The 18,200-nt window shown below is 40.0% G+C and overlaps 1 protein-coding gene across 1 annotated transcript in view; it reads left to right on the forward strand.

Annotated features, from left to right (window-relative positions):
- Positions 1 to 18,200, forward strand: part of TRPM6 (transient receptor potential cation channel subfamily M member 6) — a 123,544-nt gene that overhangs the window by 21,310 nt on the left and 84,034 nt on the right. The window contains exons 4-7 of the mRNA XM_026652362.1: positions 8,522 to 8,702; positions 12,189 to 12,402; positions 14,474 to 14,598; positions 16,904 to 17,075. Of these exons, the coding sequence (XP_026508147.1) occupies positions 8,522 to 8,702; positions 12,189 to 12,402; positions 14,474 to 14,598; positions 16,904 to 17,075 (692 nt within the window). The remainder of the gene's footprint in view (positions 1 to 8,521; positions 8,703 to 12,188; positions 12,403 to 14,473; positions 14,599 to 16,903; positions 17,076 to 18,200) is intronic.

Below are 18,200 nucleotides of genomic sequence, written 5' to 3' on the forward strand. Positions count from 1 at the left end.
CCAGCAACAAAAGTCTCCCCACACTGGCTAACAGGAAGTCAGGAATGCAGCCTCCTTAGGAATTCCAGTCTTGGATTTAACACCCAGACACTAGACTTAATGATGAATGGTTATTTAAAACCAATTTCATCAAACAAAAGGGTTCTTCTGATCCCAAAGGACAAGCCACACACCCAGGACAATATATAACTCAGATCTTCCCCAATAATCACACTGTTGCCAATCCTTTAATATCTAAAGGTTTATTTATAAAAAGAAAGAAAAGTGAGAGTTAAAGTTGGTTAAAGGAATCAAAAACATACAATAATTGCAAAATTCTTGGTTCAGGCTTGAAGCAGTGATGAAATAAACCGCTGGTTTGTTAAGTCTCTGGTTGCTTCCAAATGATTTGGAAGGTCCTCGGTCCCTTGGTTAGAATGCTCCCATTAGTATAAATCCATAGTCCAGAGATTAGAGAAGGAAAGAGGCAAAATGGAGATGTTTCCAGGGCCTTTTATAGCTTCTGCCATGTGGAGGAAAACCCATTGTTCCAAACAAAGCCCTTAGCACAGTTTGTGGAAAAATACAAAAATACAAGTAAAAACACAAGAAAAATACAAGTAACAAGATGGAGTTTAGAGTCACATGCCCTTGCATGCTTCGCTGAGTGATAGCAGAGGTCATTACCCATATTCTAGCTAGAATGTCCCCAGGAAGGTCCATCTGGTGGGGATAAGCCTCTTTTATTGTGAGTCCATTGTGAGTTAAGTGTTCTTTGATGGGCCATTCAACTTGAATAGTCCCTTCACAATGTGCTGGCCAAACTAGAAATAAACTCCCTTGTGGGTGTGACCACAGGAGCGAACACATTTGAAATACAGGCATACAGTCAATATTCATAATAACTTCAGATAAAAAAATGATGCATGCAAATAGGATAATCATATTCAGCAAACCATAACTTTTCCATAGACACCTTACATGACATACTTCTGTACAACCTTTGTTGCAGTTGTATAACAGTGGTAGCAACAACGATCTATATGGTCATATATTAATCATATAACATTGCAGATGGGAAAGGGGAATACACTGGACTTCACATCGTTTTGTGTGTTTTAACAGGGCAGTGGTCTTTTTAGGCAGCTGATATTCATACTACTTATGTTCATCATCAGCTTTTTGATCCCTCCTTTGAAATTAACATTAGTGCCTGGGCACAGCTGGCATTAGTGTGCATTTAAGAGGCTACTGTAAAGGCTGGTTTCAGAGTAGCAGCCGTGTTAGTCTGTATCCGCAAAAAGAACAGGAGTACCTGTGGCACCTTAGAGACTAACAAATTTATTAGAGCATAAGCTTTCGTGGGCTACAACCCACTTCTTCGGATGCATACTGTAAAGGCTGTTAGAGCAGAATGTTGACCTTCCTTGGCACTTGTTCTATACTGAAAGTCTCCTTCCCAGTCCTCCCACTATGATGTTTGCTGAATCTGGAAACTGAAACAAAACAACTGCATGAGTTACTGCATGTTAAACCAATGGCTAACAAAGTGAGAAAAATAAGAACTGGGTCCAATGATTGTGATTTGTTTTTGTTTTTTTTTAGTGTGCACTTTTCAGTGTTTACATTTATAAATATAAAAATTGTATCCAGCTACATTTTTCAAAACAAAGGATTTTGCTTTTGTTGTTGTTGTTTTTAGCTGAAAGATATGCACAAAGTTTCATTCTGAAAGAATTTTTCTGGCAAAGTTCAATACAGACATAAATGTTACAACTGGTTAAAACTGTATTTATTGGGACAAAAATCCAACCAATTTAGGCCTACTTTGGTCTAGACATTGTTCACGAATCATTCCAGATGGCACTGGTTATATTTGATATTTGTAAATATTGGCCTTATAGTTTGGGCAAATTACTTTTCAAATTCGGTTGTTTATGACATGTGGTCTCAAGGTTTGCAATCATTTTAGTGAGTGCCAGTGGTTATACAAATATTTTCAAATAATGAATGGCATGACCCCACAAATAGCTGTTAATCAAATCTGAGTAGTTTAATTGTGAATATATAAGTGACTCTGTCCATTATTCTACCAACTTTACTAAATACATTGGAAAGGCTGACACATGCTTCTGAGCAGCATTGATTTGCAAACACAACTCTAATGGCTCTGTTACAACCCAGACTGACTTCCCCCTTTGGATGCTCACCAGGCTGCTGTATTGGATCCAAACCTTTGGATCTCATGAGCTTTTAAGTTTACTAATCTGAACAGAATTCAGGAACTGTCTCCAGGTCTGGCTCTTAAATGCGCTCACGAGATACAAACTGCAACTCCTGGTTTCCCTTCTCAGGGCATGGGACAGTAGCTGCTCTAGACCCCAAGTTTCCCCAGGAGGTTAAGCACACCTGCACAGCTCCACCCTTGTGGGTACTCTGGGTTACTGTCTCACCCTTCAGAGAGTTTGTGACAGTTAAAGGAAGTAACACAGAGACTTTGCAAAGGCACTTTTAAACACAGCTACAGCACAATAGATATACAGAGCTATATATATATATATAACAGCATCCAAGACCCTGCCTCAGTTTCCCAACCCCTCCCGAGAGCCCTTTTGGTCATAGGCAGTGTCCTTCCAGAGAATCCTGGATTCTTGTGCACCCACTTTCCACCTACCCAGTCTTGTCTTCTGTCAGCCGATGGGTAGCTGGAGAGCAAGACCCAGCTCAGAGCAGAATTTGTCCTTTTATGATGTTCACGTCCCTTCTATCAGGTGACCCTTCTGAGGGGCTTCAAGTCTCTTTTCAAGTGATTCATTGCTTAGTTCCCACCCCCCCGAAGCTCAGACTTGGAAAACTGGTTTCCCTGGGCTACAACCTGTTCCTTGTTCTAGGGAGCTTCCATTTATGGAAAGCCAAGATTGTTCTCTATTGTTAGAAGTCTGCTAGAAGCAAGAATTTCCCCAACACATTGTGGGTGTTTCAGTTCAAGATGGAGGCCGCAGTGCAGAAGTGAAGGCACAGCACAATTTTACAATTAAAATGGTGTTTACAAAACAGAGTGGGGTTTGATTGATATAACAGGCATACAGGCATATGCTAATCTGTCACAGGGTGTCTCTGTCTGTCTAACCTAGGCACTTGCAGCGCTCTCATTATCTGTGGAACATACTTTTTATGTTTATAGTGCATGTGTTATGCAGCCATTTCCTTTTCTGGAAATTGGCTCCCACCCAAGCAACATTTGTGAAGCAATGACCTTACTGACAATGACTCTCACTGTAATTGTCAAAGGGTTGTAGACTGTGTAAACTGCACTTTATATGACAGTGTTTCCTATGCATATCATTAAAAAAGGGCAACGAGAATGAGGAAAGCGCCTTGGTAAGGTCGGTCTGATCTGGCTGCGTCTGGTGCCTCACTCATTTACTCTCTTTCTCCAGGGAAGATCTCCAAGTTCAGTGCTGCTGCTGAGGCTTTCACATTTTGCAGGAGGAGTGACTATTTCCCAGCTTTGCAGTGACCTTGTAGAAACAGCCTCTGTCACAACGATACTTGAGTGTTCGCTGCAGTCAGTTTCTGAAACTGAGACTAAGTTATCACAGTGGGGAATGTAATACTAGCTGTCAGCATTACATCATGGCCCCTACTTTGCGAACTCCCTGGCTCTGCTGTGGAGCTCTCAACCTTCCCCAGCTATCACAACTGGGCTTTACTGCCGCATCATTTAAATCTCCTCCTTGACTCTTGTTCCTGCAACGGAGGATTCCCCAAACTGGATCCTTCTATCGTTCTGCTCCTTCTGTGTGCTAACTTGAGCTATCAGCCTAAATAAGACAAAGCAGCTCCTTTGAAATACATTATTATTGTTATAACACTTTCTTTTAAGTGCACGTTTGCATAGGGTAAATAACTGCATAATAGATGTTTGAATATATGGTTAGTCAATTGTTATAGAGTCCAGGAGGTTGCGTATAACCATCTATAACATCCAGGGAAGTGCGTATAACAGTCTGTACCCAATACTAACTTATAACATCTATCAACCATTTTTAAACTGTTTATAAATATACCCTTAATATAAGGTATGATTGTTGTAAACTGCTCAGCTTTCACTGGACCTATGAGCTTCAGCTTCAGGTCCACTGGAATAACTTATAGTGTCAGATGATGAATCACCCTCTCCATAGGGTAGGCTGAGTTTTCTAGCACCTGCAGCTATAGGAATAGCTGCTGGCATAGTTCTGTAATGCATAAGATGGTCAGTGTATGCTGATATTTTGATAGTGGTTTATTGTGTGTGCTGAAATTGCCTTTGCAAAACACAGTCAAACTTTGGTGAACTGGATCACTTCTAAGTGCTATGATTCCATTTCCTGCATATGCCTGCTTAACCATTGTAAGTGCTTTCAATAGCTGGCTCATACAGGCCTTGGCTATTGGATTGGATTGTTTAACTGGGATTGCTGTTTGCTTTGTGTTATTCAGTATGATGCCTGAAGCAGTAATGACATAAGAGTATGTTAATGTGAGTCCCACTATACATATATACTGGAGCCCATAAGGGCTTTTCAGGACCATAGGAGAACAGAAGTATGTCCAGATTCTCCCTTTCTCTTTCTTTCTTTTAAAGATGAGCAACAAAATTTTTGCTAGAACTTAAAAATGTGTCTGCAACTTTTCCAAAGAAGTCAAGAGTATATGATCCAGACTCAGAGAAACTGGAACGGTGTGATTAAGAGCTAAGCCCCCAGGACTGCAGGGGAAATTCACTTCACTGCATGGCAATAATACATCTAACAATAATATCATCACTGCCTCTTCCTTGGGGGAATAATTGTAGTTCCTGCTGGTAGTCCTTAGGAGCCACTGAGAAGTGATGAACCAGCACACATTCTGGCCACATGCTCTTTCCAAATAGGCAGCATGGCTCACTTTTTGGACTGTGTTAGTTTCCAATGCCTCCATCCTCACAATAACTGAATTTGTGGCTGGTTTGTGCTGCTACAACTTCATACCCTGGTGGATTATCTGCCTCTGGAAGGGCATAAGCCAACATAAAACCTGGGTGAATCAGATCCAATGATTGTTTAAAAATTTACCTAAACGTATTATAGAAAAATTACTTCCATGAGAGTCTAATGGATTTTGGTTCCAGTGTGACACCACAACTTTAAAAAACTAGAGAAAAGGTATGTGTCAGCTGTGACTGCCACCCTTTTGCTCTTTAGGCTTTCCCCATGGTGCAGCTGACATAAGCCAGGGGTTAGATTTCCATTGCCTATGCCTTTGACTTGAGTGACCCAGGCAGGTATTTCTGTGTACCCATTCTGACATATCTGGATCCAGGGGTTTGTTTTCTTTTTCTTTGACTCTAGCTTTCGGAACGTATACCAAAATAAGTTAACAATTCCAAAATTATCTTTAAAAGCAAGTTAAATAAGAGAAATACAATCAAAGCTATGTAGGATATATCATAAGTATTCTAAGAATAATGAAAGTCTCCCTTAGGCAGGATAAAATTGTCCCATTACACTACACCTTAGAGTTTGTGTTTATGTGTGCGTTCGTCCGCCCGTCTGTCTGCCCCTGGCCTCTTTCTGACAGGTCTGTGTTTTCTGTTGATACGTCAGGGTTTGTCCTGACTCAGAAAAAGGCTACATTTAAACTGAGTTTAGCTAGCACTTGTTAACGAAGCCCAACTGAAACGGAACCACTTTGCCTAATCAAGACAAACCCCTAGGGTCTGTGTGGCACATCCTTGTTTCAGAGAAGTTCTCTGTCCCCCACAAACTTCTCTCCACTGTTGTATATTGAATCAAACTGTGGAATGCTTGTTTGTCTTGGAGGTGAGCACTTACTAAGCAGTCTCATTATGTTTTGTTCTTCAAGGGTTGAGTCCTCATTACCTTCTGACTTTTAATCAAGCATCATTGTACAAGCAATAGTGAGGCTAGTTACATTTCTACAACTCTTCAATTCTCCATTGTGTGTACCAGTTTACTTTCAGTATCTATGTGAGTTTTCATTCCTCCAATCTGCATTTGTAGGACACTGAATAGCTCAAATTTTATTAAGCTTATTTGCTTATATCGAAGAGTTTTGAATGCATGTATAATTAAGCAGTCTCTAGGTGCCAAAAAGTACCTTCATAAACAATGACCTTGCTATGCTGAATACAATGTATTAGGGTTCAGATGTGGTAGCTTTACATTCTCTCTGTGGCAACTCTGTTTCCCCTAGCTTAATTATTAGTTTAATCAGAGTATTATGTGAGGAAAGATTAATATCCTGTTACTAATTATGTATTTCAAACATGATTTCCCTCAGATGATACTCCAGTCTGTCACAGTCTAAAAAGAGAGGTTTAAAATGCAATGGTTATTTCAAACCTTATGCTGTCATCATTCTTTGTGGTAGAGAGACAAGGAAGTCTGCATTTCAGATTTCTCAGGATCTGCAGGAGGTGGTGATTGTCCTAAATTTTGTGTAGAACGACATTGCTATTGTGTAGAACGACACTGCTATTTTAAACATTGTTGATGTAATTTCCCCCCCTCTTTTTGGAATCTTACAAAAGAGAGTTGGTGATCATTTAAAAATATTTTCTTATCTGCTCTTTTTCTTCTTGCTATTTCCTCCTTCACTTGGTTAGACTTATTTTTTATCTTCCACCTTTGTTTAATGTCTTTGCCTCTCTTTTGTAGCTATTTTTCTCTCTGTAGCAAACCATTCCCATTTGTAATAATTTTTAAATCTGCTTTTAACAGTGTTGGACAAACCTTAAAAGATTTGGGGTTTTGGCTCAGATAAGTGGTAAAAAATTGAGATACTTGTCTTTACTTACACAAAGTAAAACTATTTCCCCATGCTCCCCCACCCCCCACAGTTCCTCACATCATCTTGTCAATTGCTGGAAATGGGCCATTTTCATTACCACTACAAACAGTTCTTTTTTTCTGTCCTGCTGATAATAGCTCACCTTAAACTGATCACTCTCCTTATAGTGTGTATGGTAACACCCATTGTTTCATGTTCTCTGTATGTATATGTATATCTTCCTACTGTATTTTCCACTGCATGCATCCGATGAAGTGGGCTATAGCCCACGAAAGCTTATGCGCAAATAAATTTGTTAGTCTCTAAGGTGCCACAAGTACTCCTGTTCTTTTTGTCTGAACTATCCATTCCAACCCATCAGTTCTCTTCTCCCATCATTCCCTTTTGCAGTAGAACCCAGTTCTGTATCCCCAACTTTCCATGTTCAGCTCCTCACAAGTAGAGCCCTGCTAATGTGCAGATATCCGCGTACCATGTTTGTGGATTGGATGCAGATACAAAATTTGTATCTGCGCAGGGCTCCACTCACAAGATTCCCTGTCTCTCTGGAAGACTTCCATAAACCTCTTAACTTTGATCCCATTGTGGGGTTTTGCAGGTCTGGTCTTTACTGTGGACCTTGGATCAACTATTGATTTAAATTGTACATGGTCTGTTGTTTCAGAGGTGCTCAAGAATTCATTAAGTGCAACTATTTTGTGAGCTGCTGAGGTACTACAGAGAAGGAAAGGTTTGGGGAAGGTTTTTGGCTGGATGGCAAAAATTGAGGGACATGGTGGGAGCTTGCTGGGTGCAGATTTATGAAAGCAATCTGAATCTTTAAAATTTTGGGTTGATTCGGGGAAAGGATTGGAATTCAGAATAGTTTGTCCTCTTAACTGATTGATTTGCTCATCCATGATTTTTAGGACACTAAAAATACTCCTAGCTTTTAATGCTGGTAGACTGGCCAGATTTTCCCTATAGAAATAGACGGGATTAGAGGGAGAACATTGCTAAACCTAAGGGCATGGCAGATTTTAGCATATCACAAGAATATTTTAAAACCTGAAATGTTCCCAGAGAAGATGCCAGGTGTATTAATAAACTAAGCTAGAAAGCAAGACTAGGAACTTGTTGAATAGTAGTGTCTTCTGCTGTGGGTTTTCTATGCTAAATGCAATTCTGCTAATGTCTCATTAACATTCTACTTCAGTGGACGTACTTTATTACATTCAGTTAAGTAGTAGTCAAGAGATAAAATAGCATAAAGATTCTTCTTAATCTCTATCCAGTTAAAGGGCAGCCCTGTCCTTGTGATGTCCTACTAGTCCATGACTGGAACTCCTAGGTGCAACCACAATACAAATAAATTCATCATCAACATCATAATCCATTTTAGAATCCCAGTATTTATCTTAACATAGGCATCCACAAGGCTGCGCATGGTTAGCCTGAAATTCAACTTTCAGTTTAATTCATTAATAGCTTATGGATGTGGCAAGCTATACAAGCATTTGCAAAGTGTAAGAAAGAGACAAGACCCAGAGACTACAATTTTTCAGCATAGGAATCAAGGTGTTTTGGTGATTTTTGTCCCATGTCTTTTTGTCCTTAGCAATCTGCCATCAAAACAATTAATATGTAGTGTGATGCCATCTTTGCAGATTTAACAAGTGGTATTTGAGATAAGCTATGTAATGCATGATTTTATTTTTGATTTGAGATGTTGCTGTGGACGGCTGATTGGAGACCATCCTGGAATAGATTATAGTTCTCCTGTCTACCAGCCTACCAGAGAGAGGGAGAATGAAGAATGGTCTGTCCAGAAGCATACACATACAAGTCCTACTGACTCATTTGGAACGATCAATTTCCAAGACGGAGATCATACTTACCATGCCAAGGTTTGCCTGTAAACTGCAGCTTTATTTGATTTTAACAATGCTGGATTAACATGACTTCTCCTTTTACTATTCTAATGATAAAGAAACTGGACAAGTTAAAATTAGCACTGGGTGAACCTCAAACTATTTGGTTGAAACAAGAAAACAGACCAAGTTCAAAGCGGCCCAGTAAAAGCATGCATATAGTGCCTTCATGTTACACTATTAGTCTGGGAACAGAATGTAGTAAAATCTCATTCTGTGGACAAGTTAATGATAGAGAGATAAGGGAGGTATCATTTGATTTGTAAAAAGCCACAGAATTATCATTTTAATGGTGTCACCATCTGCGGCATGGCATGGGAAACTCGCTGACATCCAGGCTCTCAGCCACGGATCCTCTGGCTGGAGGAAATTTTGATAATACAATGTCATCTGACATGGGTCAAGTTGGGTATCATTCGAAAGTCCTTTTTCCCATGAACACGATACCAAACACGACAAACCTAGGACAAATATGTATTTGAGAAGTTTAAAAATCAATGTTTTTTAAATTATAGCATAACACAGGGATGCAGTGATTACACATAGAAAGACATTGATCTTTGGTAATCCTAGGGAAGTTAGCCTTGACAAGTAGGATTCAAAACATTTATTCATCAAAGTCATATCTTCTCCGTCTAGGGCACCACTCCTAGCCACATTGTCACACTAATCCTTGTCTGGGCCACATTCACACATTTCCCTACAGGGCAGGCTGTTGGTCAAATGTTTTCAGGGAAATGAGCATCTGAGCTTTGCACACAAGCATTTCATTTGCTGAAGAATTGATTTGGGAGAACATGGTATTTCACACAAGACAGGGGGGATCAGTCCATCCTCCAAGACATACCCATGCCCTATAGGGGAGGGTAGTTTTAGATGCATTCAGTCATCCTGGAGCCATTCCACTTCTTGATAATTTGCCTTCTTGATAGCAGGTAGAAATGTACCCCTTGTTGGCCATTTGTCTGCTTCTTGGAAAACAACCACTAATGTAACTTTGCAAGTGTTGTAATGTTGGTCTTCAAATGGTAAACTTGACATATGAATGATTCCAGTGCATTTATGACCTCATCAGTGACTGTCTCAGCCATTCCAAGCACTTTCAGAGCGAGGAGAGTGTCTCTGGAGGTTGAATCAAATGCCTTCTGATAAAATTTATGCAATTTATGAATTTGGCTGAGCCACACAGTTTGCATTGGTAAAATCAGTATTTGTTTCTGTTGCTTTTACCTTTTGATGCAACATGTTACGTACATTCTTAATGTAGCACTCGAGGTGATACACAATGTCATTTGCGTGGGTGTCTTTTACAAATATTTTCTGGACTATACATCTACATAATTGTTCTAGGTTTGTCATGGTTGGTACCATGGTGGTCGTGGGAGAAAGGGCTTTCAAAACACCCAACTTGACCCATTTCCAAGGACATTGTGCTATAAATTTTCCACCAATTGTAGGACCTGGAGCTGGGAGGACAGCAAATCCTCCCCCTGCCATGCCACTGAGGGTGACAGCATTGAAATTATGACTGTAGATTTTTACTAACCAAATGACACCTTCCTTACCCTTCTATCATTAACTTGCCAATAGAATTACACACGTGCCCAGGCTGTACACTGTGATCAAAACAGGCTGGTTCTTATTCACAGTGGGGTCCACAGATCCATGACTGTTTCTCTGCTCTACATAGGCAGATCAAACCTGTCAATCAGAGGCAGGGGAGGGTAGTTCCACCTCTGAGAAACTGCTAGATTTCATCTTCCTCTCCAGTTGCAGGCAGGCAGACCAGCTCTTCTCCTACTGCAGAGCAAATTTAAAGAAAAAAAAATGCTTTAAAATCTCCAGACCACCAGGATCTGCCTTTATCAGCGGGACCCAAGTGGGACGGGGGGGCTGGGGCCTGCTGGCCCCACTCCGGGGCCGCCCGCGGGATTGCACCAGCTGGGCAGCCAGCCCAGACGCGACTGGCCAGGGGCTGGGCGCAGCGTGCGCCCTGGGTCTCCGCAACAGGCCCGGGCTTGGGGGGGTTCGGGCCCGGGCGCCAGAGCCGCAGCCGCCGAGCTTGGCCAGCGGCCGCTTCCTCCCCCCGTGGCAGTGGGAGCTGCAGCAGCGGCTGCTCCCGAGTCCCGCTGCCCAGGGGGGAGAACAGCCGCCGCCTGGCCCCGCGGGTCACCCCCCTCCTCTCCCTACCGCCTGACTGAGTCCTGCCTGCGCTCGGGGCCAGGCTGGATTCTCACTCACCCTGGCCCCGCGCTCCCCCTGCGTCTCCGGGGCCTCCCTCCAGTGCTTGCGGAGGGAGGAAGAAGGGGGAGGGGGGGTTGCCCAGCCCCTCACTCAAACCGCTGCAGTGGCAGGGGGCTACCAATAGTGTTCCAGAGCAAGGAGAGCCTGGTAAGGGGCCCTCACCCCAACCCCTCCCTCCATTCTACAGCTTGGCCAGCCCTGCAGTAGCCCAGAACTACTCCTGGCCAACAGTGTCAGCCCAGCTCTGTCTCCTAGTGTAGCAAGTGGCCCAAGGACTCACTTTGAACCTCCAGGACTGAAGCCTGGTGTGCTCCTGGGGTGGGGTCAGCTTATCTCAAGGCCACATCTAAGAATTTCCCTTGAACAAAGCATGGGACCCAGAGAAGCCCCCTCTGGACCCAGTCCAGCACAAACCTCGCACCTGAACCCCCTCTATTGCAGGGTAAGAAAGCTGTTCAAAAAGTAACCACACAGTCCCTCTTCACAGGACTGTCAATATGAAATATCACTCTGCATTTGAGAGTCACCCCAACATAAAGCACACACACAAAAATAGCCCCTCGATCCCCTTCATCTTCTGAAGATCCTGACTTGGGGGATTTCTGTAGGCTGTGCTCTGAGAAGCACAAAGTGACAGTGAAATGTGTTTCCTTAAGCTGCCTAAATCTTCAGAGTACAACAGGTAGACATTTCTCAGCATTTCATTCCTCTGCTCATCTTCATGGAGTGCAGCACATGGGATATTCGTCAACACCTAGTTCCTCTGTTCACCCTCACACGGGATAATCATCAGTGCTGGGTTCCCCGGCTCACCCTCACAAACTGCAGCCTGGCAAATCACAGATGTGTTGTTTTCTCTAGGTGGGCCATACATACAACCCCACAAAGGGAATTTTCCGTGTTTAGGGCAGGAAGACCATCACTCCAACTCAGAGCTAGAAACTCAAATAGTAAAATATTTTTGTAAAAAAACAAGAAGAGACAAAGACCTTGCAAACTCGGGAGATTTACATGGCTATATGTATGTCTCAATGACGTGGACATTTTTATGCTATTCCCAGGAGGTCTCATTTTTTAAAGTCCCTTTGTTTGTGAAACATTAGAATTTTCACAACACGGTCTTTGAAGATTTTAGAAATGAGAACTTTCTAAGGTTCCACCATGTCTAGTTTTGGTTATTTAAGAAACATGCAATATACACGAGTGTATTTCTTCCAGTATATTAGAACCTCTTATGACACCAAACTGGACCAGCTATTACATCTGATGGTGAAAGAATGGCAGATGGAGCTGCCAAAGCTAGTGATCTCTGTTCATGGAGGCATCCAAAACTTCAAGCTTCCATCTAAGGTCAAACAGGTTTTCAGCAAAGGGTTGGTCAAAGCTGCTGAGACTACAGGAGCATGGATAATAACAGAAGGCATCAACAGTGGTAATTCTTTTTATCTATCTGCCTCTTCATCTAATACTTGCTCTTCGTTTTTCTCATATGTACAGACTTGAGGGATGATACAATGTATTGATGTAATGCAGTAATTTGGGGGTACTTATAACACAAAATAAGAAACTATAATTTGGAAATAAAAATAAAAGAAAACAGATATTTTGAGGGCATAGTAGACACGGGGGTGTCATCAGGCTGCTCCAGTTTTGACCAGTATTCTTAATACTTTCTGTGAAAAAAGACCTGATCATGTTACGCATGAAATAAGAAGCAAACTGCAGACCAGTTGGAGCTGGCTGGAGTGCTTGCCTTAGAATAGATTTTGATCTACTTTAGTAAAATGGTTAGAGCCCTAATACTGTATCGACTGCTAGCTATTTTGGTCAAGTGTTTGTTTTAAACAAAATTTCATTTATTTAGATTTCATTCAGTTTTATAATTATGAGCATTTTAAATGATGGTGCTCTGTTAACTAACCTGTGAATGCACTGAAACTCCCTAAAGAGTCACTCTTTACATTCCTCTTTAGTTGTAGTCATCTCACCTAGGGAACGTGCTGATTTTGATGCATTAAGGAAGATTTGGATCTAAGGGAAGCTCACAAATGACCTATACTACTCTGCTATTGTGCAATATCCTGTAATGGAAATGGCAATAACAATTAGTTTATAAAATCTATGGGAGGGACTTTTCCATATCACTGAATTCTTGGTCTTGAGACCTTTAATGGGAGTATGGCAGAGCAACTGTTCATAACCTATACATTATTAGATGAATTTAATCATTTTTCTGTTATCTGTAAATGCTCTGCAAACAGACTTTTTTTTTTTAAACAGATTAGCTTGTTCAAAATTGTTGAAACACTTTGTCTGAAATCTGTGTGCTTACAATGAGTTGTTTGCAAACTATTCACAATGGGCCAGATCTTCAGCTAGTGTAAATCAGTATAGCTCCCTGAAAATCAGTGTAGCAATGCTGATTTACACCAGTTGAGGGTCATGCCTTTTGAGTAAGGGCTTGTCTGTACAGGGACATTCAGGCAAATTAATCCAGATTAACTAAAGATGTAAATTTGAAGTGGATTACTTAAACCACATTAAATCCCTGTTTGGAATAAACCAAAGGCAGGTCGGGAATACTAACAAAGTGAATTGGTGATGTTTTTATACTCATACCTTTTTTATAGCAATTTTCCAGTTCTAAGTGTGAGTGCTCACCATTGATCAGGATCAGGCCTTGAATCACTGGCTGGCATTCATCATACTGTGGCCTGAGTTTTGAAATTGCTGTTTCAGTGTGTATTAGAAGAGGTTGGAAGGGGATAATAGACAAGAGAAAGAAAGATGCATTAGTTCTCTTAGTTATTCTATAATTCAAAAATCAGAAAAGGTCACAGTCCAGGTATTTTTTTATAATAATAAAATCATTTTTAATTGCTGTTAGTTGTAATAACCGCTTGGTAATTTGAAAGTGAAATGTTTCCTTAACAATTTTTGTGTGTGTTTTACTCAAGTTATTTTGTTAAGTGTAGATCTTCTCCTGAGTATGAGGCTGCTGATTTATTATGTAGGACTTTTATAAAATAACAAGTTTCTTCTGGGTGAAAATTATCCAAAAATAATAAATTAATTTTGAAAAAAGATTCTCAAAATTGGGGCACATCAACTTTGATATCCATTTAAAGTTATTTAAATGGTTAAAAATAAAAATTAGATTCAATACTTTTAAAAGTAAATCCTAAAGAAGATCTCCATTTTGGCCTTATTTCTGAAAACACTTGTGCTTAACATTATGCATGGGAATAGTCCATTGGTTACACACACGTAATGTTAAGCATGAGCAAGTTTGGAAGAATGGGGCACTATATTATTGTCTCAATCAATTAAACCTCACTATTCCCATAATCCATATGAAGTGTATCAATAGAGTGTATAATTATACTTGCATTTAAATAACTACAGAGTAAAATAGATGATGGAAACAACTTTGGAAGTGTTGATCACAGTTGTGTAGCAGGAATCTAAATGTAGAAGAATGATGATGATGATTATCTGTTTAGGAGTGTCCCGGCATGTGGGGGACGCATTGAAAGCGCATGCCTCTCAATATTTGAGAAAGATTTGTGCCATTGGAATCCCTCCTTGGGGTATCATTGAGAATCAGAGGGACCTGATTGGAAAAGATGTGAGTTAATTAACTTTTCGTTCAGTCAATTGTACAAGAGTCTGTCAGCTTTCTTATCCACTTGTTGGTTTCCACTGTAATGTATCTTAATTTTTGGTGGCCAGATGGGAAACTGCCATGCATCATGGAAGATGTAGTCCAGCCCATGGGGGGAATAAAGGCATAAAGCACAACATTACAAGTGCTGATAAGGCACTACAGTAGCTCAGTCATGTGTAGACCTGAAATGAAATGTTTGTTTCAATTTTTTCAAATGTCAAAATTGAAAAAATTAGGAAAAATTGACTTTTTTTCTGTGGAAAATTTCAGTTTTGTAAAAACTACATTTTCGCCTTAAAAATATTGATAGCAAATTCCCAACCAGTGCTAATAATATTAAACCCATAAAAACTTTGTTTAATGACAGTTAAGGATGACTTGGAGTGCCCCACCAACTCAAAACCTAAAAAGTATGGAAATAACAAGGGGAAATTCTCCTGCATTTCTTGTTGCTTTCATATTGTCTGCAACACTGTTGATAACTCACTCCTGCACTCCATAAGGCTTTCACTTCCATTTCCAACAGATACAAAAAAAAATGTACGCCAACGTCATCAAACGTGCACTTTAGAGCATGATTAGGCCTCCTAAGTGTTGTGGTGGTGGGGATGATGATGATGATGATGATGATAATAATAATAATAATGCCTTAACATTGCTGAGGTTACCATTAAGATTTTGTGCTAGAGAGCAAGGTATCACTGAACTATCACTAAGAGAAGTTTGTGTTCATTTCCTAGTTTGTTTGTTTTTTAATATAGGGTTGGTGTACCTCACTGGGTTGGCCCCTAGGGTCAAAGAGAGAAGAGGGGGAGATGCCAATGGCTGAAATATAAAACACCTGTATTTTGGTGTCAGAGTAGCAGCCTTCAAATTGTAGTAGTCCTTAATTACAAATATGTGTTACAGGATATTTTCCCATTGTGTGACTTAAATAAACCAGTTCTTTTTGAAAACAAAACTCTAAAAACAAAATCTGTTATATGTGGATGTCCATAACAACGTCTCAGATAGGGGACAGCAGGGTTTGAACCCGTGTCCCTTAGTTTAAATCTCTATCACTTGATGTACAACAGTAATTGCTAGTGTCTACTTAAGGCTCAGCTGCTAGAGGCGGATTTGGCACGAACTTTTTCTGTGGGTTACACAACTGTTTGTTAGATAGCCAGAGCTATAGCACAGCGTTCCTGATATCCAGCTAAGAGTCTGATTTAGTGGTTTCATAGGATAACCAAAGCACATTCATTGTGAAAGGCAGTGAGGCTGACTAGCTAAGATATGCGCTGACATGTTAGAACCCTGGGTTCTGTGCCCACAGTGTCGTCCTTGTATAACTTCTCTATTAACTTATTTGTAAAATGAGGTCGCAGCTCATATTAGGTTGCCTTCTAGGATGGGGTTCATAACTGATATTTTATTAATCAGCAGATGAAGAACAATATGTGGTGCAAAGCACAGAGTGCTATAGGTTTTTTTGCAAAGGGATCCCCAAAAAGTTAGATAATCCTGTAAAATACTTTAAGAAAGGAACTACTTTGGAACTATTATTTTTTCTGAAGGAAGCCAATTTTCATCAAAACACCATGGAAAATTTAAATAGTGTTCAAAGTTTACATTTGTAAGTTTTGTGTTTACCATTTTATTAAGATTTTTACAAAATAAGCTGAAATTTCTGACCCCTTTAACTAGGGGGTGACTCCATAATAATATCTTCCATTCACTATATATTGCACAGACGTGAAGATTTACTATTTTTTAAAAGATTTCCATTCATCTAGAATTCAGAATGTAAAAACGGTCATGAATGAATGAATAAATAATCTGTGATCATGTATGTATTCTCTAAAGCAATACTGAGGTGGCAGAGTTGTCTTTCACAATATAGGGCCAGATGCTAATATTTTTACTCACATTTGGTAGTTTCTTAATCCTCAAATTGACTTCAACCGGGACTTGACATGGAGCAAGGTACTCTTCAGTGTGAGTAAGCGTACCACAATCTGGTCCACAGTGAGGCCAAGCAGCAGTACACAGAAAAAATAATTGTGTACATTATCTTCCAGATCTTGATTCCAGTGTACTTTCCACTGGAGTTCCATGAGTGGTGAGAGGATAGACCAGTTTTAGTCTCCCATAGAATGATGTGGAGAATTTTCCCCTAGGTGTGGTAGGAACTTTTAGAAGTTTACCAAGTAACAATGAAGTATATAAAAGTCAGGTCACATGCCAAGTGACATTACTTCAGCCTCCTTTTGATTTTTTTCAGGTAGTTTGCCTATATCAGACTCTCAGCAATCCTCTTAGCAAGCTGAGCACCCTCAATAGCATGCACTCCCATTTCATCCTGGCAGATGATGGGACAGTGGGCAAATATGGCAATGAGATGAAGCTCAGAAGGAATCTCGAGAAATACTTAAACCTTCAGAAAATACACACCAGTGAGTATTGTGATGTCTAATTTATCACAGGTTGAAAGGTTATTAAGATGCTGAGGACTTCCTGTGATATGCTGGGTGTCTTCAACTTCCATGGATTTCAGTGGGGGTGAGGATGGCTCAGCATCTTGAAGGATCAAGCCATAAATACTCAGGGGAAAAAAAGGAAAGGAACAATTTTTTTTTCAAAAATCACTAATGACTTTGGGTGCCTCCATTTTTGAATTCCCAGTTTGGGACATCTATGATGAGTCCGATATCACACACTGAAAATCAGACCCATTTAAAGTCTGTCAAATTGGGCACCCAAAAATTGAAAATGTTGATCTGGAGTTTTAGAATGCCAGAGTAGAGCATGGCTTCTGTTTCACTCTTTATGACAGCACTGGTAACTTTCGCAAATATTTGCCAGACTTTTACAAAGAGAAAAAATGTCAGATACAGTGAAATTCAAAGAAATGTGTTCATGTTTTGCAGTCTCACTGTGCAATTCTTTTGTATTGCACAACTGCCACTTTTGCTGTTGTGCAATAACTGGTTGCAAAAGAGGAATTGTCAAAATGTCCAATCAATCTTCTGTGTCTGTGAAATAAGCAAAAGGCAAGTTTCACAACTTTCATTTTCATTGTGGAATTGTTTGCATGTGTAATACCTCATTTATGTCTGAGTTAAAGAAACCATAAAATATGTATTTATAGCCTGTGTAAAGTACTTATTTTCATGTAATAAGACCATCATCAGTGATTTATGGAAAGCTTGATACTGGTCTAATGATGAAATCACAAGGTATGTTAGAAAGAAACACCATTAGGTCAATTGTAATATTTAAGTCCTTGGTTCCTTTTACCTACTCACCTCTTATAAGCACAGAAACGTATCCATTCATGTTTTTTGTTTCCCCTTCAGTTTTAGATATAAAAAAAGAAAATTCGTAACTATTGTATATTAGGTTTTCATTTGCTATGTCCATTTTTGTTTACTGTAATATTACCCAACTACCAGCTATTTCAAATTATTAAAATCACCTCTCCCTAGAATACATAGCATATAGACAATTTTTTTTAAAAAGCACCCAGTTGCTCCTGAATGTGTGCAAATATTTATATGCACAGTCACTTTTTCTATGCA

Source organism: Terrapene carolina, unplaced genomic scaffold (genome assembly GCF_002925995.2).
Source record: "Terrapene carolina triunguis isolate 2854851 unplaced genomic scaffold, T_m_triunguis-2.0 Scaffold113, whole genome shotgun sequence".
NCBI classification, from domain to species: domain Eukaryota; kingdom Metazoa; phylum Chordata; order Testudines; family Emydidae; genus Terrapene; species Terrapene triunguis.